We start from the raw sequence: 26,955 nt of genomic DNA, 5'->3' as shown, positions 1-26,955 counted from the left end.
AGGAAGCATGTCTGATCTCTCTACTGACCTCTTGAGAGAAATCAGACTGAAGGGAGGAACAGCTCTAATCTCCATCAGCTGGGGTGCAACAGCAGAAGTGGGACTAGTTCTATCAACATGGGATTTGTGCTGAAGGAACAAGCAAGAGGAAAGAAATCACATTCCAGTTTCTATCACCAACTAACGAGTACACTAGTGCTGTTACCACACCACTTCCTCATCACACCAATGCTAAAAAGCAAGGAGCTTTACTGTTAAAACAGATGGAAGAAGTCATTGCACATACCAGGCAAAGAATGTATGAAGGCCCAAACTTCATCGACAGTCCATACTGATGGGTCAGCTTGCACCACTGGTAACAAGTCAATGCTCTCTGGCATTTTCCTAATTCTTAGTTCCCTAAGTTCACGTTCCCTCTCTCTTTCACTCTGTCTTCGCAGACGCGTGGTCATGGCAGCTGGAACAGCATCTTCATGAGAAGCCGTATCTTCTTCTGCAGATGGATAAGTAATTGGAAGCTGGAAAACGTAGTACAAATACACTACAGTATTATAATTTATTTATAATTCCCAAAACAATGCCATAGTTTTAAGCAAATATTCCACAGACCTGTCTAAGAAAATGATCTCGTGACGCCCCATCAGGGCCACTCGGTCGACGCCCGCGTCGCCCAAGACTCTGGCTATCTGATTTCCGATTCCAGCGACTGGTCTTGTCTGATGTAAACAGCCCAAATTTCTTAGTGCAACTAAGGCTGTGCCTAAAGAAGTAAGATATACTCAATAATGCACTAATAGTTTTTTGGACTGCATTCAGTCAAGTAACAATAAAATTACATTGTTGTCTACAGAAATGCTACCTAATCAAAGACAACACCAGGTGTCACAAATACAAGAAAAAGGTATCTCAAAGGCCATTTACTCAAACCCCTTGTCTTGATGCAAGATCAAATACATCTCTATCATCCCTGGAAGATGTCAGCCTTTCCCATTCTTAAAAATTTTCCATGATAGAAGTCCCAACAAGTACCAAATCAAATGTATACATTCCCACTACTGAAAATGGAAATGTCTCACACTGGGGATTAAAAAAACAGCAGACGTAAGAGAAAGGTGGTCTCAAGGCGCACTGACACTGATGCAAAAAAACCCCCAAAACACAACGAACTAAGTGGTGATTAGAAATGGGAAACTATTCCCCATTTCTAAAACGTCTGGGATTGAATATCAATTTTCCAGCTGTAATGATGGAAAATTTTACATTCAGATGTTGACTATGAATTCTTCCTCTTAACCAAACCAAAACAAACACAGCATATAAACCCAAAGAGAAACGGAAACTAGCTGTTTTCCTCTGCCAACCACCTACAAGCAAATGGCATCACTCATTCTTTTCAAGAAAGGAGAAGCTTTAGAAAACACTAAATTATTTATGTTTATGAATATTTCTATTTTACTGTATACAAATAAAGAATTTTTATGCTGTTGCTAAAAACATTTAAGAGTGTTTTTTGTCTATGTGGCATTTCAACTATGCCAAGATAAATTCAGTGGGTTTATTTTCCCCAGCATCACACAAAACTGATCACACAAAACTGTAAGAAAGCCCACCTAGCCCAGCATTCTTTCTCTGACATTGCCCAACATCAAGGGAAAGACAATATGAGAAATATATAAATATTTGTGGCCTGTGAACCTCTGCACCAATTTCCACATACTTAGTAACCCTTAATGGATTTCTTTTCCATGATACCTATCACCTTCCCATAAGCCCAAGAGCACTCACAGCACCCTCTGGAAAGAAGTCCACGATTTTACTGTAATTTCCTTTGTCTATCTTCTTGAAATATAATCTACCATAGTCCTTTGTACCCGTATATTCTGCAAATTTGGGTAGAAGGCAGTCATGTTTTACTGTTTCTTTATTTTTCAACATCAGATACTATTTGGGTGCTATTCCATTAACCAGATAAAGATAAGCAATAACTAGACAGAGTACCTTTTGGCACAGGATGTGGAGCAGAATCTTTTTGACCGTAGAAACTTATTAGAATATCCCATTTTTCCACAAAATTCACACTTCAGAAGATCATTTTCAATTTCATCCAGTCCCTCTAAAGAAAGGAGTGAGGCATAAAGAAGTCAGTTTCAATGACACAAAATTATGTTCAAATTTCTCATCTCAAGCAGGCAGGCAGAAGAGTTTGAAATATCTAACACATTTAATTAAATACTTTGATTAAGAGGAAATTATGCAAAGCTAAGCAAGTCATAGATTTCATTCTCTGTAGAAAACATCTTGAGCAAACTGAACCCTACTGAACCTTCAATTAAGTTATTCAATGAATTTAATCAGCTTTTTTGTTAAATTTCAAGTCATCCATGAGCAAGTATGCCCTCAAACACAGCAAACAATTAAAAAGAAGTGTTACAGCCCTCATGAATTGCCTATAAAAAGTTCATTAAGACAACCAGGCACTCCACAGTCTAAATTCAAGCTCTCCTGTAATGAGATAATACATTAACCTTTTAAAATACTTTCTTTGAATAAGCAACCGCTACAACCAAAGGGACTTGTGAAAGCAAGTAAAACACTGAATCTTAACTATTAAAAAGATAAGCTGCATATGAGAAAGAAAAGGACTATAGCATCTACCAATCTACAGTCTACTGTTGCAGAGTATTTTTCTGTTATTGGTGAGATGAGGAGGTGCTTTTCCTGCTCCTTGTGAAGAATTCAAACACCAGCTGAGAGAAGTATCAGTGAAAGAAAAAAAATAGAAAAGCCCAAAAGAAGGCAGTACAAGGCAACAAGGCATACATGTCATATGCTGAATGTCTATGCTCTCTTCTGCTGGAAGTGTATTTCATGGGTAGAGCATGGTTTGTACATAGTTTAGAATAAAGCCTCTATATCCAACTTGACTTCTGGCATGGAAAAAAAAAAAAGCCACAACCAAAAAATAAACTTATCCCTATGCACTATCCATGAAATACATCCTCAGGAGAGGAGGAGTGAAACTGGCATGAACTGCAATGGAACATTTTGCGATCACTCAGGTTAAGTAAAAGAACTGTGTGCCACATGGCTGCAATCACAGACAAAATACATTGTTCAAAAATTCAGAGGACTAAACAAACATACATTTCTCCCACATTTCTAATTTACACAAGTCACTGCTTCATATAGTTTGCCTCCTGCTATTCACCTTCTGTGTTCGTACTTTTAATTTTACACAATTAGTTGCAAAAATTGCAAACTAGCTCTTTGTTCTGAACTCTTTGTTCAACTCTGATGCCAGCTAATGCAAATGCAGGTATCAATTGATACTAAATAGAAAGATTTTAACTATGAATTTGTAAAAGTCTGTTATAGCAATGTTAACTCACTAAACTGCTTGCTAACACTAACTATTGTACTGACAAAGTAACAAAAAAGCACTAGTGCAGCAAAGGGCTGAAAATGCTGAACAGGGTATTTTAATAACTAATCTGATGCATCAGGACTCAAAAGACATAACTGAAATCAACAAATCCTCCAGCAGTGTCAGACTGAAAATTACCATGTTGCAAGTCTCCAACTTAGTAAGCTGGTATCACACAAGAAGTAAAAACTGGCAATGGGAGACATACCAGATCTGACCAACCTTGCAACTGAAGTCAAATACCAGAAATGCAACCTTCAAATAAATCACACTCTCTCTCAAAAAAAAAAAAAAAAAAAAAAAAAACAACAAAAAACAAACAAACAAACAAAAAAAAAACCAAAACCAAAACACCCCTCATTCCCAACCCAGGTCATGCTATGTGGAAAAAAGTGACAACAGAGCGAAGCGAAAATTGATGCTAAAAGCCTTTTCTTTTGCATATCAGGTGTTTCTACCATACATGCAAATCATACCATACCCTGGTTTAGTATCAGAAAATCTCCTTTGCTCAACTTCTGCTTATGTGGATGTTTCTCAATGCTGGATGCTTCTTACTAGTTCATCTAATGAGTAGCTGCACATTGTGTACATAAACCTAACACCAGCTGTCAGGAACAATAACTAAAACCAAAACCATGCACATTTGAATAATTCCATAAAACAGACAAGCTGTTTGAAATCTGAGAAACAACACAGTGTTAATACTGAAAAGTTCTTGGGGAACGCTATTGAAAAGAAAACCGAATTAAGATCTACTGTAACAAATTAAGGGCAAAATAACTATTGCAAACAGAGCTTCACATAGTCTAGAAGATACACCAGATGGCAAGAAGTTTCTTTTGTTTGAAATATATTGGGTGAAACAAGGTATTGAAAAAAAAAAAGCTGTAGTCTTATCAAGAAAGCAAGTTTATTTAATAGCAATTTATGAAGCGATTTGCTAAGCACAGTCATGACCTAAGAGATTTACACATCTCATTTTCTGTGTACAGAAGTAGTATAACTCCATTGAGCTGTGAAATAACAAAAAAAAAAAGTCATGCAATTTACCCAATCACTTATTTTTTTAAAGCCTCTTGTGCTTGATGCTTTCATGTCACTGGACTTCCCTCTCAAAGAACTGGTTAAATGGAAGCCCTTACTGGGAGACCAAACAAATAACAGCAATTTTAAATTAAATGAAACAAAGGTTTAGAAAATTTCCAGTCACACTGCAACCCTCCACTACTAATATGCCAGATGTCTGCCTTCTAAAATTTAGTCTGCTATGCCTATGTGAAGGTTTGTGAAAAATAAAGTATGGGCCTCGAATTATTTTACGGTAGAATATTGTGTAATATATTTTAAAAAATTTACTCTGTAAAAATTGTTTCTTCATTTTTCTATGTAGACAACTTAATTACAACAGAATCAAAAGAAAGTTACAGTTACAAAGCAAAGCACTTCAAATGTCTGCCACTGCCTAAACTAGGCTGTTACTGCAAAATGCAGGGCTCTGTACTTACTGAGATATACTAGTAAATGCAATCATATAATTAGCCATAATTCAGGATATCCTGTTTTATGTTTCATTTTCAGGCACTATATACACAGTTTCTGGCTTCTTTGCACAGATGTTATATCAACACGTAGGAGGACTGTAATCCATCAATATTTCCTTTCAGTGATGTCCTTCCAAGCTAATCCAGCTCCTACTAAAAATCCGTGCTGCAAGTAAAAATACAGTCTTAATTTTAAGCAGAGATACATATTGCCTGAGAGGTAAAGTAAATCAGTGTAAGCAAAAATTCCAACCATGTTTACTTGACTTCACTACCAACAAATACTCTTCTTGAATTCAAAATGCTTTCTAAAGCAACTTTTTTACCTTGTCCGCAATCCTTGACTTGGGTCTGACCCAACAGACTTATAAGCAGTAATGGATATAAATCACTGCAGTAAAAAAATTATGTATCAGAATCTAATAATCTAAAAGACTGAATTTTGAGCTAATTTGTTTGCCGAGATACACAACAGATGCAGCCAACTTCCCTATTGTACTTCAGTACCATTCATCAAGGCAGAAACCACAGTAACTAACAAACTGCCATTGGTGTTGCTATCTCAAAAGGTCCTGTGAGAAAAGATCAGGGGGATGGACTGTTTTAATTAAATGACAATTTACAATGCCTAGAGCAGGAAGCAGTTGAAGCACAGCTATGATGACACTTGCTACTGCCGAGGACACGCCGTCTTGGCTTTTTCCAGCCCCTTGCCTGATGCAGACCTATGGCAGTAGAAGGCACTGTATTTGTCCCTTCTTAACCTGCTCGCTACAGTTTTGATAATGAAAGAGGGAAAAGAACTATTTTAAGAGAATGAAACTAAGAGTTGCATTAAGACAAATTCAAACAGATCACCAAAACTAGCTCCTGTGCAATTGCTCAAGCTGTGGAAGAGAAAATACAGAGGTGGCTGAAAAAATCTGGACTTTCAAATCTTCGATGAATTTATACAAAAATGTGAGCTGAAGAACAACTTGGATTTTCTGGGCCAGGTAATGGTTTAACTGTCATTTCACATCACTCATGAGGCTACCTACATTTGGGCTTGAACAGTAATAGTGGTGTAACACAGCCAAAATAGTTGATTGCCAAGTTATAAAAAATCCATCATGATGATGATGTCAGGTACTGCATGGGGAACTCAATTTAGCCCATGAGTTGTGCCCAAGACCACTGTATTCTTAAGCAGGACAAGCGCATAGTTTCTTGACATTTGTGTGCATCTACAGCAACTGCTGTTATGATGTGCAGCTAGTAAAAAACATTTGAAAATAGTTTCTATTAGAGATAGTGTAAAGACTGGAGAAAGATTCCAGAAGTACAGACAGGATGGGATTCTGTAATACGTACAGAACTGCAGGGGAAAAAAAATATGGGTATTTAAACAAAAACTACAAACCTTCTGCAATCATATCCTCTATCTCTGTGTCCGATGAGTTGTCTGCATGTTTTGTATTCTGCAAGTCTGATTCAACACACACAACACTCATGATTTGACCCTCCACTAGCAATCTTTTTTCTGCAGGCTGTTCTACCAGCAAAGATGAACGACTTACCTATTGCAATAAAAGCAAAGCAACAGTGATTAACTGAACAATAAATAATTGAAAATAGTATTTGTGACTTAGCAGCTGTAACTGAGACTAGAATCACAATTTCTATTCCATACCAATGAATCATTATGATACAGCACCAAAGCTCTAAATACCATTTCTCAAGCAAATACAAAGACTCACTCCTGGCTCTGCAGAGCTTGCAATTACATTTAACAAAGGAAGAAACACATTATTTCTAGAGAAGTGAAGGAATAGGAAAATGAGAGACATTAAATTAGTTAATAAGGCAGGCTTATAGGTTTCAAACTGTCCATTTGTGGATTTAAAAGTCTTCAACAGTAATTCTTACCAGATATAGTACTAATTACACCAAGCTCAATAAGGGGCTTGCCAGTGCTTTAAACAACAAAATGTTAACATTTTAGAATTTTAACACAGACTCATCTCACACGTTTAAATTATCACTTAAGGTATCTATAAGACAGACAAACATAAACCAAAGTTATTGCAAATGGTAGCCTAAAATCACTCTCTGTAGCTATCTCTGCATATAGCCTATCTACTCAACTCTGTCTGTTTTCATTTAGTACCTTGTCATCCAGTGATACTGGCAGGCCAAACAGTAACATGAATTCCGACTACATATGTAAGACAATAAAAACAGTATACAAGTATACTGAATGCTTTAAGAAACAGGTTACCAATCAGTAGAAAAAAGGTCAAAACCAACATCTGAAAAATTATTCAAGATCTAAATAGCTACTAGCCACAAATAACATCACCCTTAAAAATAGCTTGTTTCAAAAATTAGCAGTAAAAAATTCATAGCAACTTTTACACTTACGGGGAATGGCTCTAACCCCTCCTGAATCACAAAGCCTTCAATAACATGGGTCAGGATCTGTGGTTTAACAATAGCCTGTGGAGGTTTATTTTCTAGGCTAGGAATGCTATTGGGCATTGATGTGCTGTTGCTCCTTGTTGTTGCTGCTGGAAGCAAAAGAGGTGGTGGTGGAATAGAGGCATGTGAAGGATCAGATGGAGATTTAATTACTGAGGCACTGACTGATGATGTCACTGAAGGTAGTCCCCCATGTTCTGAAAAAAATAACAAACTACGTTATGTTTTTGTCACTTATGTCCAACCATTGGCTCAGAATTCTAGAAATAAGGGGTGATAAATGCATCCATCTCTGCACCCATCATCTTGTAACACATGCTTTTCCCTATGGTTTACAGTTTTTACCTTCAAAACAAGATGTTTTTCCTTGACAGACTATTTCCACAAACGAACAGTTCTCATGTAAACATTTTCCTTTACTCAGTAGCTACAAACTATAAACATAGCTGGCTATTAATTACCTACACAAATCACAAATCCTAAGTCAAAAGCAGAAACCAATATTTTCAAACATTGGATTCTCAAGAGTGAGCAGCTGAGGTATTTCTGAAGAAAGAATTTATTTTCAGGGATGCTTTAAGCCTCAGTAACCTGCAGGGTCTCAAGTATATACAACATCAAGGCACTAAGCACCCAGTTATATGCACAGCATATATACACACATGCACAGACTCTATACTATAGACAGAGAATATATATTTGTATATTTAGCATATTGTGGAAGTTACATTAGTTTGCAGGACAACAACTGATACAGGCATGTATATCTTACAATTCACTGAAGAAAAATTTTCATTAGAACAGCTCCTTACTGTTGAAAGGGTTAAAGCCCCAAGGACAAGGGGATGTTTTAAATAAAGGTATGTTTCCTTCTGTTCTCTGAGAAGATAACAACCTTAAGCCCTTTTTCAGATAAATTAGCTTAGTTTGTCAGTATGGTTTGCATCAAAAGGATGTTAATCAAGGAAGACTAGATAGTAGAGTTGCCCACGAACATTCTTTAGGATAAGCTATCCAAACATGTAAAATGTGCCCCTGCACAGAATCCGAGGAAGAGGTCAACTAGCAGACAGGTGATGAAGATTATCGAAGACCACCAGAGGACCCCAAAAGACCACCAAAAGAAGACGACTGTGCATGCAGATCAGTCATTTACATATATTAATGAGTTCTCAAAACCCAGGAAAACCTGTTTACGGAAATAAGTTCTCAGAAATTCTATGAATATGTATAGCTTTAATGTATATAACCCTCTAAAGGTTCACCCAATCATTGGAGCACTCGTGGTGGACTCATCCCCAGTGCTGTAATAAAGGATGCCTGCCTAATAGTAACTTCGTTGCTATTGAGTTTTATTTCAGGAAACTCTCTGAATACTCCATTTCCCCTATGGGGAGATTCAGACCTTAAAAAGTACCTGTGAATTTTGTTTCACTGTGGCATATAAAAAAAATGGTGCCAAAAAGAATCATACAGTGCAGTCAACCATTCCAACAGCAACTTCCGATTGCTGACCCTGATCCTGCACAATCAATCTTCACACCAGACCAGTCAGCATATTTTGCCCATATCACACAGCTATCACTTAAAGATTAACTGGAAACTGACACCTCTGTCAAGACTTTAGTATAGAAGTACATGCTAAAGAGCTCAAATAAGCATCTTCTGTGCTACATGTTATCCAAATATATATATAAGCTACACCTTTGGGACTGAATTATTCATTCTATCACATGGATTTCTCATATATTTAATATAGTTTGTTTTACTTAAAAAATGATACCACTAAATTATAAAAAAGATCAAAATAATAGATTTTTATTTTAAAACATCAATAACTAATAGAAGTTTCTAAGAAGAACAGCTACCTTAGTTTGACATTTGTTCTCACCTGACAAAGGATCTTCTGAATTAAGTGTCTCTCCATTCCCCAAGGTTATGGCTGGTGGAGACAGAGTGGGTGGCGTAGGTGTTCTAGCCATATGGACACAATCTGATTCCTCAGGCATCTCTTCTTCACATACATTCTCCACTTGGTAAATCTGCATCCAACAAACTATTGCTTTAGAGAGATTTCCATTCTACCTTAATACCTTAAAAGAGTTACATAAATACAGTTTTTAAAATAAATTACCAGTTAAAATATGCTGATCTCCTAATAAAATACTAGTTTCCAAACTGCATACAAAACAATGAACTATGGGGGCATCATAATGTCTATAAGAGCAAAATTATTTGTTACAAATAGCAAAATATGAAGAGGTACAGTTCTATCAAACAGATCAGAGAACTTGACTTTTTCAATATCTTATCTTTATAGTTTACTGCATTTTTATTTGCACACCCATTTGTGGCTATTTAAACACTTCTGCAAAATGCAAGCTTTATAACATAATGACAAGTTTCCAAATAGTTCTCTATCTTATACAGCAGCGTAATCAAACTGAGTATTTCAGAAGAGTACACTAAGACTATCAAGCATTAGTGGTTATATGAGATTATGAAGTATTTTCCTCAAAACTATTAAAGTAAATTTACATGAATTACTGACAAGTCAGTTTAGCAGATGAGGATGTAGACCACCACCTTGTCAAAAGCAAACCTGGCTTCTACTCTTTTGCTAAATTTCTACATGAAATATCAGAAAGTTGAGATTCTTATTACCCTCTTAATATAAATTAAACAGCACACCTTCCTCCTTATCCTGTTGGTAGCCTGAAAAAAGCCTACAAGAGCTGTTGATTCTTTTACTTACATTAGTATCATTAGCATGTTACCATTAAATGCCACCTTAAATGTCAGCATTATTTGCATATCATTTTATTTCACTGATATTTTACTGCACGATTTTAGTTCAGTGTGAGTGAAGCTGGAATCTTCAGTTACAAACTGTAGATGTCTGAGACTAACACTGAACTAAATTAAATGGCAGTGATGGGGAACACCAAGACAGCATGAAAAATTCCCCTATTCTCTTATGAAGATCTTTTTGATGTTAAGTACAAAATTAATTATCCAGAACTCTATCATCTTAATAATCTGCTACACACCTTCACGTGTAGTATAGAGATGATTCTCCTACTCAAAATTTTGATTGCCTATATTCGTATTAACATAAAGAGGTAAAAGCTTACGGTCCATACGGTATATTTATCAAAATTCATTTTGACAAAAGCGTTGACATATATTTACTTGCTTTTTTACCTTTAGATATGCTGCAATTTCATTAAGAGATAAGATCTGAGGCCCCAGAATTGCACTTTCATGATTCTTGGCTGATATTCTTGACTGATGATCCATTACAAAAAGCCAAAAAGCAAATCACAAGGAAAATGTCTGTTTTCTTAAAACTTGTTTCTGTAATCAGCAGGTTTCTTCCGGTTCTCTGTCTAGCACCTGGTTTAGCTCCCTCTGAAGTCAATGGGCCAGATTTACAGCTCTTCAGAGAAGCAGAGGATAAAAAATAAAGGACTACAATATTACCACTTACCACTGGAGTTTCAATTGGTACCGATGGCTGCACCTGAAGATTTACTGCAACAGTCTGTGGTGGTGGAAGAGTTTGAAATGGCAGCTGGACCAAAGCTTCTGCAGCAGGAAGTTCTTCCTCAGAAACCAAAGTGTTTTGAACCAAAACCTGGCCCTGGGACAGAATTTCAGGCTGCACTTGTAAAGACTGAACAGACTGCAATGGCAGTTGTTGAATCTGGGTTGAAGATGTTGACAGCTGAGGAGGAGCTGCAAGAGGGATAGGTGTGGACTGCAAGGCTGAATATTGCTGGTGTGGTGTCGAGGACACAATCTGTTGGCCTGGGGAAACTAAGCTGGGCTGATCTACTGACCCTATATGTACAGCGGGGGAAGATGGAAGTGGAAGATGTGACGGAAGATTAAGCGGCTGTGCAATTGGTCGACCTGGATTGGTAGTAGGTTGCTGAGGAACAGTCTGCTCTGGCTGAAGAGCTGTTGGCACGAGGGAGTTTGCCTGTGACTGAATAAGTGCTTGAGGGTGAATAATTATTGTGGGTGATTGACTAGGGGAGTGAGAAGGTGGAGGGGATACCACTACTGACTGCTGAGCTGACTGGGATGGAGTAGGAGACAGTGTTAGAGGGGGAGGATGGATGTGAATAGGTGAGCAATGAGACTGGACACTGCTGGGACCTGGAGGAAGACCATGGCTTGGGAGCGGTAGACAGTGCTGTGATGGAGGGGGTTCCTGACCCGAGGGAGTCTGAAGTGCAATTGGCTGGACTTGCTGCTGCTGTTGCAATATTAGCTGATGATGGGAAATCTTTGGAGGTGGTGAATGAAGTGGGATCTGCTGATGTTTTACTAGAGAATGAGGTTGCAACGGAGAATATGAAGCTGTGAGGGAAGAAAAAAGTGACAATTAGTATTTATAAGTCAAGAGAACATTATAAAAATATTAAAAGAAAGGAAGTTTTTAAAATAAGACTACCACAACTTCTTCAACCCTTCGGATGTATGTTTAAAAATATCATCTTTGACAGCATATAGTACACAAGAACTATTTATTAAGGTCATATATCAATTTCCAAAGCAAAATGCAGCAATGAATAAAGGAACATAGCCATGCTTTTTACATATATATACATCTATATCTACTTTCTATATAAAAGCATCTAAACTTATCTTTTTGGCGCTAGTTCTAGGATTATTGCTGATCCAGCCTTTGCTTATTTAAAAATTTCATGCTACTTTAAATGGATTTAACCTTTACTTTGAAACAGACTGGAATGAAAGAGATGAGCACGTCACAATCCACAGGCTTTGTTGAAAACTGCTACGTTAAAGTTTAGGTAATATGATTTTAAGACACTAAACAAAATTCCAAGAGTTCAGTATGAATTAAAACCTTTCAAAGTATTTGCCTGAACTTGTACACACAAGCTGAAAGGTATGAATTTAAAAATAGTGCAGCTTCCAGAGATATCACATCACCTTTAAGCAAACCAGTGACTCACTAGTAATTCCTTACAGCGCACGCACACGTATTTTCCTCCACATGCAAACCTCTTCTTGCTTTGTCTTTTCCACTTGAGAAACAACTCATTTATGTTGCCTTTCTTATTTTTTATTCTGCTAGTGAAGATGGATTTTTTTCCTTATAGAAGTGAGTTCTAGGAGCATCAGGGCTCAATGCCTCAGGAATGTCTGCCTTGCAGTCTTACTCTTTCTCTAAAAGCTGCCATTAAGCCAAGCTAAATTCCACAGAATTCAGATTAATTGTCTAGACTACCCTTACTCTTTCAAAATAAGGAAGCTAAAATGCAAATACAGGCTTTTACATTGCATGCAATATCTAACCAACTGCACGCTTATTTTAATTTACCTCTTAATACAAAATACAAAAGTACTTGATATAAGAACATTCTGATGACACAGACAAGACAGCAAAAAAAACAAAAAAAAAAACAAAAAAAAAAAAAACCAAAAATCAACCCCAACAAAATAGATGTTGATGAGAGCAAGAGGCCTGAGGTGGTTTCAGCCCACGTATTGCTTCCCAAAGATTGGGGATGACATGTCCTAACAATGAGCATACAGAAAAACCAGTAATGAGAATCATGTTTGCACTGTGATTCAACTGTGTCTTGCAATTGCTATATTGTGCTTGTATTGTGATTTAAGAACACTGCTGTATCACTCTGCTAAATCAAAAACCTGTGTAACATCTAATATCAACAAATAAGTAAATTTACTATCAAATGTAAAACTCTATTCATGTGGGATATCTAAAAGAACCTGGTTAGAGAGCATTGGACTCTGGCAGAACCATAACATACAAACTTTAATTGAAATAACTTTCTTATAGGTGCATTTTCATCCTACCTGGTGTTATTAAGTGATGTATGCTTGATGTCCGTGTGACTGGTGTACTCCGACACTCTGGAGTTGGGCTCTCGCCTTTTCTATTGCTTTCTGAGGGATCTGGTTGGCTGCCCTTTGAACTGGTTACAGGTTTATTAGGGCACAGAGACAATGACTGAATTTGACTGCTGCTCTTTGGTGGGCCATTCTGTGAACTTGACAATACACCCAACTTCTGACTGCGCAATGTCAAGTTCTGAACCTGAAAAATGAGCAAAATGTGAAAAAACCCAAACCAAAGAAACATCTATGACAAACATCCAGGCAAAAATAGCAAAAAAATAACATTATGTAATGATTCTCATCCTATGTGATCAAAATACATGAGAAGTTAAAAATCTGCATATAGATGTATCTATTAAGCCACAAAATTTAAAGAATAGGGATCTTGAATTACTTCAGTGATCAAGAAACAGAAGTTTTTTTCTTATTGAACTTTTAAAAGAAATGGAAATTGTTCATTACATTAATTTGAACTGAAACTTGCATTTTTTTTCTCTTTTATTGTGCCTTCGAAGTGAATGACACAAAGCATCTTAAGCAAATGCAATTTTGTTTTTATACAGATGCTACAGAAGTGCAAGCACTCTGTAAGTATGCTTCCAGAGACTAACAAAAACCAGAGCCTCAGGCGGTCAATGGGACCAGAATCTGCTGTATGTTATCCATGTCTTAACAAACCTGAGCCCTTTATATCTACAGCAATATTAATGTACCTTTTCATCATGACACTTCCAATGTCACATGAAACAAAAGGTTTGCTTTCTGAAATGTAAATCAGTCAGTGATTATTTTCACTAATGTCTTTTATATCACAGCCAGATTCTGTACATAATGATCCCAGCTTTCCAATCCTACATGCCGAGCTAGAATTTTATTTTCAAGGATAAAGACTACCCTTGTAGCACTAATTTACATCATACTTCACATGAAAAAGAGGACTAATTATTATCACCATCCACTATTTTGGTTACATAATCCCTTCCTCATTCAACAGTTAGTACCTGTGTAACGAACAGCCGGTTTACATTTTACTTCTCGCTGCTCAGTGTGTTACCACAGGATGCATTCAAATCCTATTCTGAAGACAACAGTATTTGCTTCCTTATTGGCATGCATGAGGCATTTACTGCAATTGTACCTCTGTGAATACAAATCAACCTTCAGCTCACCTTAACAGATAAGGTAACTAATCTGAGATGTCCAGGTCATACATGAGGGGGACACGTATGAAAAGAAAAAAGTATGAAAGCAGAAGGGAAGAAGAGTAGGTAGGAGAGAAGTGTCAGTTCACCTACCAGGCCATGTTAGGTGTGCCATTAAGACACTGCTAATCATTGATGAACTTGAGTTTCTCTAGTATTTCTACATAGAAGGCGATACTGTGAGATCACTATACTGTACCTTCACAAACATCTTGGTTAAGTGTAATATACACATCTATGTACATAACTAAATGCATTTTTTTCTCATGAACTGGCATTGCCTACTTGCTCAGGTTTATGTGGTAAACACATTTCTCTAAACCCATCTGACTGAAACCCCAAGGACGTATTTATCACAAGGTGAGAAAAATAAAGTGTACCAGTGTTAAAGCTTTTCCATTGCATCACTGACTACAGATGAAACTGGATCTTCGCAGTGTCATTGCTGCTATAAAAACTACCAGACAACCAAGGTTAACAACATCTGTCAATAGGGCAGTAGCGAATGTTGAGAGGAGAGAGGAACGGTTTGAGTTTGGCAGGGTCACCACAGCAGCTCATCTGACTGAATAATGATCTATGGTCTGGTGTGAGATTCTACTGTCCCTCTGCAACGATGCCTCATGAAATTGCACAGCCGAGCAGACTTGTGCAAAGTGGACCTCTAAAACCCTGTGGTACAAAAGGACCAAGACTGTAAAGTCACAGGCTTTATTGACATCTCTACCCTGAATGCAAAAGACAAAGACACAAATGCAAAAAGAGTTGCTAGCCCACCTAGTAACCTCTCTGCACTTTTGTGGTGGGTTGACCCTGGCTGGATACCAGGTGCCCACCAAAGCCACAATATCACTCCCCCTCCTCAGCTGGATAGGGGAGAGAAAATACAACAAAGGGCTCGTAAGCCAAGATAAGGACATGGAGGTATCACTCACCAATTATCATCACAGGCAAAACAGACTTGACTTGAGGAAAATTAACCTAATTTATTAACAATCGACTGGAGTAGGGTAATGAGAAATAAAGCCAAATCTTAAGAACACCTTCTCCCCACCCCTCTCTCCTTCCTGGGCACAGCTTCATTCCCAAATTCTCTACCTCCTCTCCCCCAGCAGCACAGGGGGACAGAGAATGAGGGTTATGGTCAGTTCATCACACGTTGTCTCTGCTGCTCCTTCCTCTTCAGGGGGAGTTCTCCTCACTCTTCCCCTGCTCCAGCATGGGGTTCCTCCTATGGAAGGCAGTCCTCCATGAACTTCTCCAACATGGGTCCTTCCCATGGGCTGCAGTTCTTCATGAACTGCTCCAGTGTGGGTCCCCTTCCATGGGCTGCAGTCCTTCAGGCACAGACTGCTCCAGTGTGGGTCCCCTGTGGGGTCACAAGTCCTGCCAGCAAACCTCTCCAGCATGGGCTCCTCTCTCCATGGGGCCACAGGTCCTGCCAGTAGCCTGCTCCAGTGTGGGTTTCCCACGGGGTCCCAGCCTCCTTCAGGCATCCCCCTGCTCTGGTGTGGGGTCCTCCCCGGGCTGCAGGTAGAGATCTGCTCCCCTGTGGATCTCCCTGGGCTGCAGGGGGACAGCCTGCCTCACCGCGGTCTTCCCCATGGGCTGCAGGGGAATCTCTGCTCCAGTGCCTGGAGCATCTCCTCCCCTCCTTCTGCACTGACCTGGGGGTCTGCAGGGTTGTTTCTCTCACATGGTCTCACTACTGTCTCTGGCTGCAGTTGCTGTGCCACAGCAACTTTTTTTCCCTTCTTAAATCTGTTATCCCAGAGGCACTACCACTGTCGCTGATGGCCTCGGCCTTGGCCAGCAGCAGGTCTGTCTTGGAGCCAGCCGGCACTGGCTCTGTTGGACAAAGGGGAAGCTTCTAGCAGCTTCTCATAGAAGCAACCACTGTAACCCCCCCACTACCAAAACCTTGTCATGCAAACCCAATACAACTTTCAAATTTGATCTGCAGAATCTGGATGAGAGGCAGCTGTGATAAAGGACAGTGAGGCATGATAACTCCAAGACTGAAGCAGCAGTCTGAGCAGCCTGTCTTTCCAGCAGAGGCTTAACTGATGAGCTTAACATCGTGAGCTTGCTCAACATCCTACATAAATACACAGTTGGACTCCAGCAAGCTCTGCCTGCCTCAAAATACCTACTGGAAAAGCAGAGAGAAGGCAAGCTTCAATAATATACCATTATCTCAGAACAGTGACACATCTTTAAGGTCTTCCAATCTATTAGAATCTTCTGAAGGTGTCAATAAACATAAGGTCAGAGAAAGTTCAACTGCTATAATTTACTTGGATTTCCAAAAGGTTTCTAAACAAGGTCCATTTATCAAAGGCTTTTAAAGAAACTGCTAAGATAGAAGAGAAGATCTCTCACAAGAGCATAAATTTGTTAGACAAGCGTTCACCTTTCACAGTGGAAGACTGACTAATACATTCTGTAGCGATCTGTATAAGGACATTTTTTTTTTCCAGGTGATAAACAACTATGTTGAGCAGTGAAAAGGTGATACAGGTTCAGCTGGTAACACGAAATTATTCAAGGCAGTAAAGACGACAGCTAATTACAAACACCTAAAATGTCATATCCAGGATCCAAATTTTATACATAACATGATCATCTCTAAATGTGTGATGACAGCAAACAGAAGACACTGAAGTTGTACATAACCAGTACCCGTTAATAGTTTTTATAGGCAAGTAAACTTAAGCACAATGTTTCCTTACTTTTCAGTTTTGGCCCACTCTTACTGGACATACCTTTAATAAATTTACACAAGCTCACCTGAGTAGCTGCAGACTGACAGGAAGATGAGGAAGATGATGAGACAACAGGAATGTCAGACTGGACAGCAGCCACAGTGGTTGCAGGAGTGAAAATAAGCTGTTAAGCAAGAAAAAAATATCTGGTAACAGACTGAAACTTTGACTATATGTGAAAGAAATGCAATATTTTAAAGAGAGATACATAACACAAGTTAACATAGAGTTGACCTTTTTACAGAAAATGAAAGGTCTTGGTGATGAAGAAAAATACCTGACTTTTAGTATGCCAGCTAGAAACACTGAAAGACAAGTATGATGTTTGAACCAGTGAGGCTAGCAAAATGATCTTGCAATACCATTCTAAACAGAAACTAACAGGGTAAGTTTCTTTCTTGAAACTGGGGTGTAAAGCAGTTATTCAAATAAGCAAGGGATTTGACATTGAGAGTCTGGATGAAAATGTAGCATAAATGAATAGGAAAACCTGCATCATTACTCCACGTCATTGAGAAAGATTGCTACGAGAAAACCCAGCAATATCATCCTCATACTGCTTCAGCTAAGTTGTTAACACATACTGAAAGGCAGTGACATGAAATGAATTCGTAATTCCTGTTCTGTTAAATAGTACTAGGTACATTCAGCATCTAGCTTTGCTTACAAACCAGAGACTCGGGAAATCCTTTCACTGGCAAATGGATAAACAGGTGTCTGATCTTTAAATCCTTATCTTCAAGTTACACTACTTTTTCAATAAACATGTAGGAAAACAATAGCCAAAGAAAAAAACCTCAACACAGCATAAAAGCATTGCTGTGCATGCCTAAGAAAAATCTCAGAAAAAGAACAAAGGATCTCTTTTCTGAAACATACTTCATAGGTGCAATTCCTGCAAGAACTCATGCCTGCATCTACTTTTATATACCACTGCAGTCACGGACCTCTGGCTCTGAATCTCAGTGTATTATAACAGTGATTCTTCCTATTTCATGCAGTTGAACTTAACACTAGAAAGCTCTGGTCATTAACTCACACAAGCCATAATAGAGTCTCTGGCCTTTACCAAGTACTGACTGGCATCTGAGCATTCATGTACAACTTCAGTAATTTCTATGGAAACCCACACAGATTTTAAGGTTCAATTCATATGAAACTTGCTAGAGATAGTACTAAATTTAAAAAATAAAAAAAAAAGTCACTGAACAGATTTTTCAAAGTTGCCCATTAGGAAATGGAAATGTCACATTGACAGGAAATTGCAAGAATCTAATGAGTTTCATGTGAATCCAAAGAGAATGAAAGCTATGTATCTAACTTGAATTCTAGAGACAATAATGCAAAGAACAATCTTAGTTAAATCTAAGAAAATTTTAATCAAGAGTTGCAACTCGGAATGTTACCAGTGCATTGGAAAACAATCTACCTTGAATACAGAGAGACTCCAGTATGCCCTTCTACATAGCCAGAAAAGAAAGGTGCTCTTTTTCTACTTTTTTCCCCACATTTGATCTATTTAATAACTGTAATATGACCAGGCTAAAAACACTTGAGCAAACTTCACCAGGGAACTAAGCTACAGCAAGCCTTTTACTTCTGATGCCTACAGTGTTTCAGAAGATACACGTTCACAAAATTAGTGACTAAATTCTCAGTGCTATCTAAAACTAAAGAAATATATTTATAAATAATTTATAGAAACAAAATAAAACCCCAAATGGTTAGGGTGGGGTTTTTTTTTTGTGGGTGAGGTGGTGGGGGGTGGAGACGACAGGGATGGACCAAAATCAAACTTAAGAATTTTAATCAGAACTTACCATTTGAGCTCGTAGATACATTTGAGCCTGGCTTGCACTCAGGGTTGGAGAGGTGCTCCCCAGCAACATTGTCTGTTGGGTAATACTGCTGCTGGTGGTGTTGGAGGTCTGTGAACGGCTTATTATCTGTGCAGGTGTAGGAGAGGTGGAGAGGTTAATCTAAGGAAACAAAAATATTGCTTCTGTCATGGAAATTCATTCATCCTAGGGTCTAAAGCCAGAAAGCCTTTGACAAAAATGGCAGGGGCAGTTGAAATCTCTGAACTGTAAAGATATCAAAAATAGATTGAGCCAATCATCACAAAACTGGATTTTGGCAAGACTGTACATTTTCATTCTTAAACTGCAAGCAACCATTTTGCAGCAAATAATCAGCAGTTACAAGTACAAACAATGATATTATGAAGTCTGAAAAATATACCTCATAGAAACAGACATTTACAGAATATGTAGCATGAGCTTGCAATATTTTAAGGAAAATACCTAATTTTTAATATTTAAGCATCTTAAAATGTTTATATTATCCCACTGGACTGATATCTTCTGCTATGCTTCTTATGCAACCTGATCAGGACACTTCTTTGTGCTACCATATATGGACTCTGAGTCCTCATTCTACATATGCACATTTAAAAATGACTGGAGACTAAAACTTTCTACAATTTCATATTAAATGCTCCTCAACAATTGCTCTTTGGCATCTTCTCAAAGAAAAGCTGTTGTGGTTTTGGTTTGGGTTTTTTTTCCTCTTTTTTTTCTAACCGCTCTAACAGAGTTAAGTGCCCAGCTCTTTTTCATCACTTACTCAAAAGATTTCCTTGAAAAATCCCAGCCCAATTATTCTGTTAGTTTGACATCAGACATCTTTAACGACTTTCCCTCCTAAATTTAATGAATTAATGATTTTGCTTCTAACAACTATAAGCCAAAGCAATGCTATGAGAGCTTAAAAAAATATACAGTTAAATTACCAAAGCTATGCACTGCAATCATGAACAGCTTGAGGGCATGATTAATAAGCAGGATGTCTATAGGACTAACAAAGTCCTACTCAAGACAACTGTAGAACTGTACATAAGAGACTGTGCAAATTATATGTCTGAAGATGCCGCCTGAAGAAATACAGCATGGACTGAAGAACACAGAGCTGCTAATAACTGAAACCTGAGCACATGCCTAGAATATGGATAAAATAACTGAAAGTGCATAAAAGATGCATGATAAAAGATGATAATCAATAAAAGAATGAATGCTACAAACATTTAATCAGTTTCACACATATATGTGAGCATCGACTTCAATTCTTTAGATTTGGTGCTCTTTAATCACAGATACACAGTTATGATGTTAACCTACAATAGTGCCCTGAATAAAGAAACCAATGTGAAAAATCCAGTAAGAAATCATGTAAGAGATGAAAGCTCAGGGAGTGACTCCTGCAGCGGTCTGAACCGTCATGAGCGCTTGCGGAGCGAGCAGCTGCCCCTCAGAGCACCAAGAGTGGGCTGGGACCAGGGAAGCCTCCAACACTGGCCAGCAACGATAGCAGCTGGCAACATGCATCAGGATGACTGGAGGATGCTGGAAGTGCAGCCGACACTTACTACAGAGTTGTCATACTTCTATTTACTGTTTCCGTAATACTAATTTTAATCATACAAATTTAAATACTAAAATAATTTCTGTTTTTCCAAGCAGTTATATAATAACCAAGAGGGGTTGAGAATGGATGGAGGGCTTGGTTCAGTTACGTACCGACGTCTGCGACATGCTTGACTGCTGAGTGACACTCCCAGTGGGGGAAGTACATTGCCTCCCACCTGACAGGCTTGCCTAAATAGCAAGAATATGTGTCAAATATTGAAATAAAAGTGTTTAAGTGATGGTTTATGCAATAATATGAACATCAGAAACATCCCTCTCTACCATTACCTCTTCTCTGAGTTAACAGTAAAAATGATTTAACTCAGTGGAATTAGTTTTCAGCAAAGTGCACTCTGCACTAAGGAATGCCATCTGCAATGTGCTAAATGCCTTGAATTCCTACCCAATTTCAGGCACTCAGAGTCTTGCAGATCAAGACCTGAACAAAAACTACCAGAGGTAAAGTCTATCAAACTGTTAATGTTGGAGTTAACTGATCAGCTCACTACCTATGGTGCTCAGAACTTGAAATGTGACATCATTAAAAACTGTCATTATTAAAACTCACATAATAATTTTTATTATTATTTTATTATTTATTATTATTAAAGCAAACTTTATAAATGCTGTAAAGAACACCCTCATATTCTAGAATGATTTATGTATGCACATCTAGGGTCTGTAACAGTACGCTATTCCAGCCCTTCAGATAAATACAGGGACAGTGATTCAGATTTCCATGTTAACAGACTCTATACCAAAACCTTCTAGCCCTTCCCAATCTGAGCTTGTCTGTCTCAGTAACTGTATATGCACACACAAATCTGTCACAGAAAAAAATATGACAAATCAATACATTACAGTGATCTGATGGAAAAGGTATAGAAGAAAAAGGCAGGAGCATAGAAGAGTCAGTCCCAGTTCTGACAACAAATAGCTATATCCCTCTAGTCTTTTAACTCCGTTTTAGCATTTCCATGTGTAAAATCATTAACAACCACCTATCTCTGCAAGATAGTATTCTCAATCCAAGGTTGACTGAGGTCAAAGGAAACCTTTCCACTGCTCGAGTTTTCAAAATGGGTCTCCTCCATTGTTCAACTAATGTTAAAAGCTGTGCTTCAGAAATGAGATGTCATTTACTTCTTATATTTCTACTCAGAGTTAAAAAAGAATTTTGCCATTACTTATAATGCAGCCAGATGCGTGGCAAAACACACTAAGGTACCAGATGTTCATTATTTTTATTTGATTTCACTAAGATACATTGCTATTCATTGCTTTCCCCATCAACTTTTAGTGAAAATCATGGGATGAAGATTGAAGTAGTCTATTTTTAATATTTATTTTATTACTATTTGATGATTTACATGATGCATTATAATGTATGCAATAAAGCATGGAATGGTTGCCTACTGGAGCATCTCTAACACTGGACAAAATCCTCCGAATAGTTTGGAGGAAGGTACAATTTAAAATAACAAAGTCATTAAAATATAACAGTGAATTATTGTGAGGCATTAAGCTCAGGCACTTAAGCTGTTATTATGTTTGACAACGCTCTAGAATTGTAGTCCTACTCTAGAAAGTAGTGCACCATTCTTTTTCAGCAATCTTCGCTCTCACCTGTGGTACAGTTGCCAGACTCTGAAATTGGGTACTGCTTAAGTGCTGCTGCTGCAAAGCAGCAGTCTGCAGCATTAGATGCTGCTGTTGGGCTGCATACATCTGCTGGAGGTACTGAGCAGCTGAGCTAGGAGGACGATGCAAGGCCTGCTGAATAACCTGTGATGAATCAGTAGGTAATTAATTACAATTACAAAGTACACACCATGCTGACATGATGCTGAAGTTTACCTTTACAAGGAAATAAAACCAAATAAATGCTTTCATACCAATTACATAATACTGAACTCACTCCATCACTCAGCCAAGTCACAGTATATAGCCAACATAAATACATTCATGTTTTCAAGAAAAGCCTGACAATCAGCTGACAATACAGCATCATTCATAACACAACATCCAAGCCTCTTAGGTTCTTGTCAACAAGTCCTACGTAATGTTCAGCTTTTTGAAAGATCAGGATAGTGTGTGAGACTCAATTACCAAGCCCAACAGAATGGACCATACAGAGTTTGAGGAGACCTAATTTAAAGAACAGCAAGAGGGGGCTGGATCCAAAGCAGCAGTTACACACACACACAGATACCTCTGGATCCCTGTAGTCAATGTTGGTCATACAGCTTTATTTGGTGTAAAGTCTTCTGTTAATAATCCATACCCTTAGGGAATGGTGAAAAAAAACAAGCTTTCTAGCATAGCATTTCCCCTTCCCTTATTTGGGAGGCAGGCCCATACCCTGCACTATTCTTAAGTGGTCTGATACCCATCAGTAAAAAACATCTTCTGAAAACCAGTAAATCAGATACTGAGAAATAAGACAACGATTAAGAATGGAAAGTTAATCTTGTGTAAAAGTATTGTGCAACGCCTGTATTTGAGAGCACTGTACAGGACAGGAAAGAATATCTCATAGCTCAGTACCTGGACGGCATGCCTGTCAGAGCCGCTGTAGACAGATATCTGTGGTAGCTGCGTGCGGGCGGTGGAGGTGGTAGTGATAGTAGTTGTAGATGCGGAACATGTCGTTGTGTTTGGTTCATTCTCCATAGCTGTGCAGTGTTCGTCCGGCCTGGGAGAATTGAAATAAAAGTGGTTCACAAACAGAAGGCCAGTACACACTGATTTTAAAGGAAAAAAAAATAAAATCTAAGCTTCACTGAGATAGAATAATGGACAATTTTCAAATGGATAAGTTTGTAGTATTTGCTATTACTTGATGGAATTTGTTGAGAGATGTGGTTACAATCTTCTAAGATCTACCGAGAGTAGCAATAGGTGACCAATTTAGGAATACATGCAAGAGTTCCAACAAGCTACACAGGAGTACTGCCGCATCCCTCTTCCCCACAGCACAGCACTGAAACTGCTGGAGGACCATTCTGTACATTGAGCAAAACATGTTCTTGCCAAAAAAATCACTGGTGGCATGCTCTATTTGGAAAGAGATGGAAAGGATGTAGAGAAAAATGCTTTTACTTTTTACAGCAATACCTCACAAAATACAGCAAGAACCAAGGAAGAAACTACCTATTTAAGCATCTCTGATGATTCCCCCCGAGCCTTAGGAGACTTCCCTCTACTGCAGAGTACAATCTCTCCCAAAATGTCGTCTTTAAAACTGAAATCAATCACACGCCTCAATATATGAGGGGTGTTTACTTTAGTTTCTTTTTCAGTATTGGTATTATGATTAACAGGAAACAGCATAGTTGCTGTTTATTGCTTTTAAAAGGATGTTAAAAAGGGTGGGGAGAAGATGTGTTTCCTTCTTATAGTAAAGAAGTGCTCAGAAAAATAATTGTTGAGAGCACTGCAATGTATTAGGAAAAAAGCAGCATCGCCAAGTGCTTAACACGCTGTCCACTGGATACTGCATCAAACACAAACATAATTAGAAGTTTCAACTCTCACAGCTGAAAGCAGAATGCAATGCTGCCAGGCTGCTACCTTCCCCTCTCAAAACCTGACTACTTTGCAAGTAGAGAACTGCACACAATGCTATAGCTCCTCAGTATGTTGAATAACTAAACTTTAGCAGATATACGTGGCCACCTAAGGACCTCACGCCTATCATTCTATTGTATACTTGTCTATGTTTTGCCATCAAAGAAAATTCATGGCAATAAAGCGCACTTTAAAAGCAGAGACCCCTACTATTAGAACTGGAGAAAAAAATACGGCCTTGTTGTTAAAAATTCAGATCTGTTGTGCTTTATTGATGCCATTTGCCTACCTACATTAGAGCACAAGTTAACATACATGGTTAACCACTTCAATTACAATAAAACCAGCATCGCTTCTAAAGCCACTTTACATTAATTTCACATAATGCTAATGAAAAGTACCTTGAAAAAAAGTCCTGTCTCCTCCAGAGGACAACATAAAAAAAGCCCATCAAAATATTTACACCTACAACTTGTCTAGCTAGTTTTAGCAGAGTTATGCAACTGGTTAAATTAGCCTAGGAAAACAACATCAGATGTTTAATTTCCTTCGTTCTCAGCCACATTTTAGATGTATTATTAGCGAGATGTGCAACCTATCCCCCCCTACAAGCTATTCCCTCAGAAGTTCAGCCCATGAGAGTTGTTAACCCTTTAGCTGAAAGTGTCTCATTTTCAAAAATAATTTTGTCATTGCCCAAGTTGTTACCACAATGGATGTACAACCAAAACAGGAAAGAGCCCCTAAACTTTTGTTCAGCATGGCCTGAAGCTGAGGTGTATCTCCAGTCCTCCTCTGGCACCTCATTTAGAGCCAGCATGAGATGCTTACTTGCCACCCCGTAGTCCTACCGAAACACAAACGCCACGCATCACAGCATGAACAGGCAGAAATAGCGTGCCCTCTTTTGGCTGAGAGATTAGTAAAGTATTTCAACAGATCACACTTGTTCGAAAACTCTCCTCTCTAAGTGAGAAGGGGGATGTTTAAGGGAGAAGAGGAAATACCTAAAAAGTGGTTGTTTTTAGCAAGGAAACCAAGAATCCATTGCAATTCAGCAGATGGGTATTTTATGACAGAAAGCATAAAACCCATTAGTGACTTAAAATCAGACTGCCTTTGCAGCGTGGCTTTCATTTACTTTACAACGCTGCACATGCAGAGACCGCTTCTAGTTATAAAAAAAAAAAATAATCCCACATACAATTGAAAATAATCTTCTGAAATTGTTCATCGAGTAGTCAACGATATCAAAAAGGCAAAACTCCTACCTCACAGCAAAATTAATTTTAATGTATGAAGACCTTACAACGATGTTGCCTGTGAGCAACTTTAACTCAAAAGAACCTCTGTAATGCAAAGTTTTAGAAAACGCACTAAAGCCTGACTTTAAACAACCACCACGCATTTAAGCAAGCCCAAAACACAAAGCACAACAGAAAACTATACCGCAAGTAAGTATTTATTCAAGCAGTAACAGCATGAGACACCATGTAATTTCAAATTACACCATTCATAATGTAAATGTTCAGAAGTCTTGTTCTCTTTATTTTTTTGGTCAAAGCAAATACCTAAAGTAAAGAAATACCTAAAATAAAGAAATACCTGCTATGCTATACCAATAGTATTAAACTACCTTCACAAGGGATACAAGTGTCATTACTTAGAAAGTCTGACTTTTGGTAAATGTCACAGCAATAAAGAACACTGCTGACAATCTGCAATAGTAACTGGTATTTAAAAATAGTTTGAGGTTGGTTTGTTGTCCTGGGTTTGTTTTGTTTTGTTTTTTTTTACATATATGGTTTAATCTCATTCTTTCCATTCATGACCTCTCCTTACAACTCCAAGGGTACAAACACCACTGAAACACATGAAATTTTCCTCCAAGTCTAAGCCCTACGGGCATTTCTGTACGTGACCGCAGGCTCCGAGATAAATCCTCTCTCTCCCTTCGCTCCAACTACAGCACAGGCCAACCTCGCCCAAACCTTGGGGTTCTGTATTCTTGTTAACCAAAACCAAACCAAAACAGGTAAATTTAAAACTACGCTCTGTGGAAATACAAACCACGCCACGCGGTACTAACTCGCCCGCCAACCGGCACGGAGCGACCCAGGAGCGGCGGGGCTGCTCGGCGGGCAGCCGCAGGGCCCCTCGGCGGCCGCGGCCGGCGCTCCCCGCCGCAGGCCGGGCCCGGCGGGGCTGACCCGCCGCCCCCTCAGCACCGGGCCGCGGCCTCGCCCAGCCCAGCCGCCGCCACAACCGGCAGCCACGTTTCGGCCCGCCGCCCACCACCGCCTCCGGCGGCCCCACAGGCGCCAGCCGCCGCCGGGGAGGGAGGAAAGGTGGGCGGGAGGGGAGGCACTCGCTCCCCGAGCGGGGCCGGCCCGCTGTCAGGGCGCGGGTCCCCGCCTACGCGCCCCGCCCCGCCGCGGCCTGGCCGGGGCCTGCCGCTGCCGCTCCCCCCCTTCTTCTTCTCCTCCTCCTCCTCCTCCGCGCGTCCCGCCGGGAGACTCGCCTCGGACAAGCCGCTCTACTCCGCTTCCGCCATCTTCTCGCCTCCCTCAGGGGGAGGCGCTGCGCAGGCGCGTTGGGCGCCCGCCGGCGCCGGGCACGTGACGGCCC

The 26,955-nt window shown here is 39.1% G+C and overlaps 1 protein-coding gene across 9 annotated transcripts in view; it reads right to left on the bottom strand.

The window, feature by feature from the left end:
- Nucleotides 1-26,904, bottom strand: part of PHC3 (polyhomeotic homolog 3) — a 39,821-nt gene extending 12,917 nt beyond the window's left edge. For 3 of the 9 annotated variants that reach the window (XR_007506443.1, XM_049803983.1, XM_049803984.1), the window contains exons 1-14: nucleotides 26,849-26,904; nucleotides 23,305-23,452; nucleotides 22,384-22,542; nucleotides 20,869-20,946; nucleotides 19,114-19,272; nucleotides 17,319-17,417; nucleotides 13,285-13,525; nucleotides 10,919-11,796; nucleotides 9,320-9,470; nucleotides 7,372-7,625; nucleotides 6,371-6,527; nucleotides 1,999-2,113; nucleotides 610-760; nucleotides 287-518 (exon numbers count right to left, since the gene is read on the bottom strand). Coding sequence is in view for 7 of the 9 variants with exons in the window: in XM_049803983.1 (XP_049659940.1) it covers nucleotides 287-518; nucleotides 610-760; nucleotides 1,999-2,113; nucleotides 6,371-6,527; nucleotides 7,372-7,625; nucleotides 9,320-9,470; nucleotides 10,919-11,796; nucleotides 13,285-13,525; nucleotides 17,319-17,417; nucleotides 19,114-19,272; nucleotides 20,869-20,946; nucleotides 22,384-22,542; nucleotides 23,305-23,430 (2,800 nt within the window). In the remaining 2 variants the exon portion in view is untranslated. Of the gene's footprint in view, nucleotides 1-28; nucleotides 130-286; nucleotides 519-609; nucleotides 761-1,998; nucleotides 2,114-6,370; nucleotides 6,528-7,371; nucleotides 7,626-9,319; nucleotides 9,471-10,918; nucleotides 11,797-13,284; nucleotides 13,526-17,318; nucleotides 17,418-19,113; nucleotides 19,273-20,868; nucleotides 20,947-22,383; nucleotides 22,543-23,304; nucleotides 23,453-26,848 lie in introns of those variants that run through there. The other 6 variants (XR_007506444.1, XM_049803985.1, XM_049803986.1 and 3 more) reach the window with 6 other exon arrangements.
- Between the last annotated feature and the right edge of the window lie 51 nt (nucleotides 26,905-26,955).

This window comes from Accipiter gentilis, chromosome 6, assembly GCF_929443795.1.
Source record: "Accipiter gentilis chromosome 6, bAccGen1.1, whole genome shotgun sequence".
Taxonomy (NCBI): Eukaryota; Metazoa; Chordata; class Aves; order Accipitriformes; family Accipitridae; genus Astur; species Astur gentilis.
The sequence above is the reverse complement of the archived record's forward strand: the minus strand, read 5'-3'. Positions and strand labels throughout refer to the sequence as shown.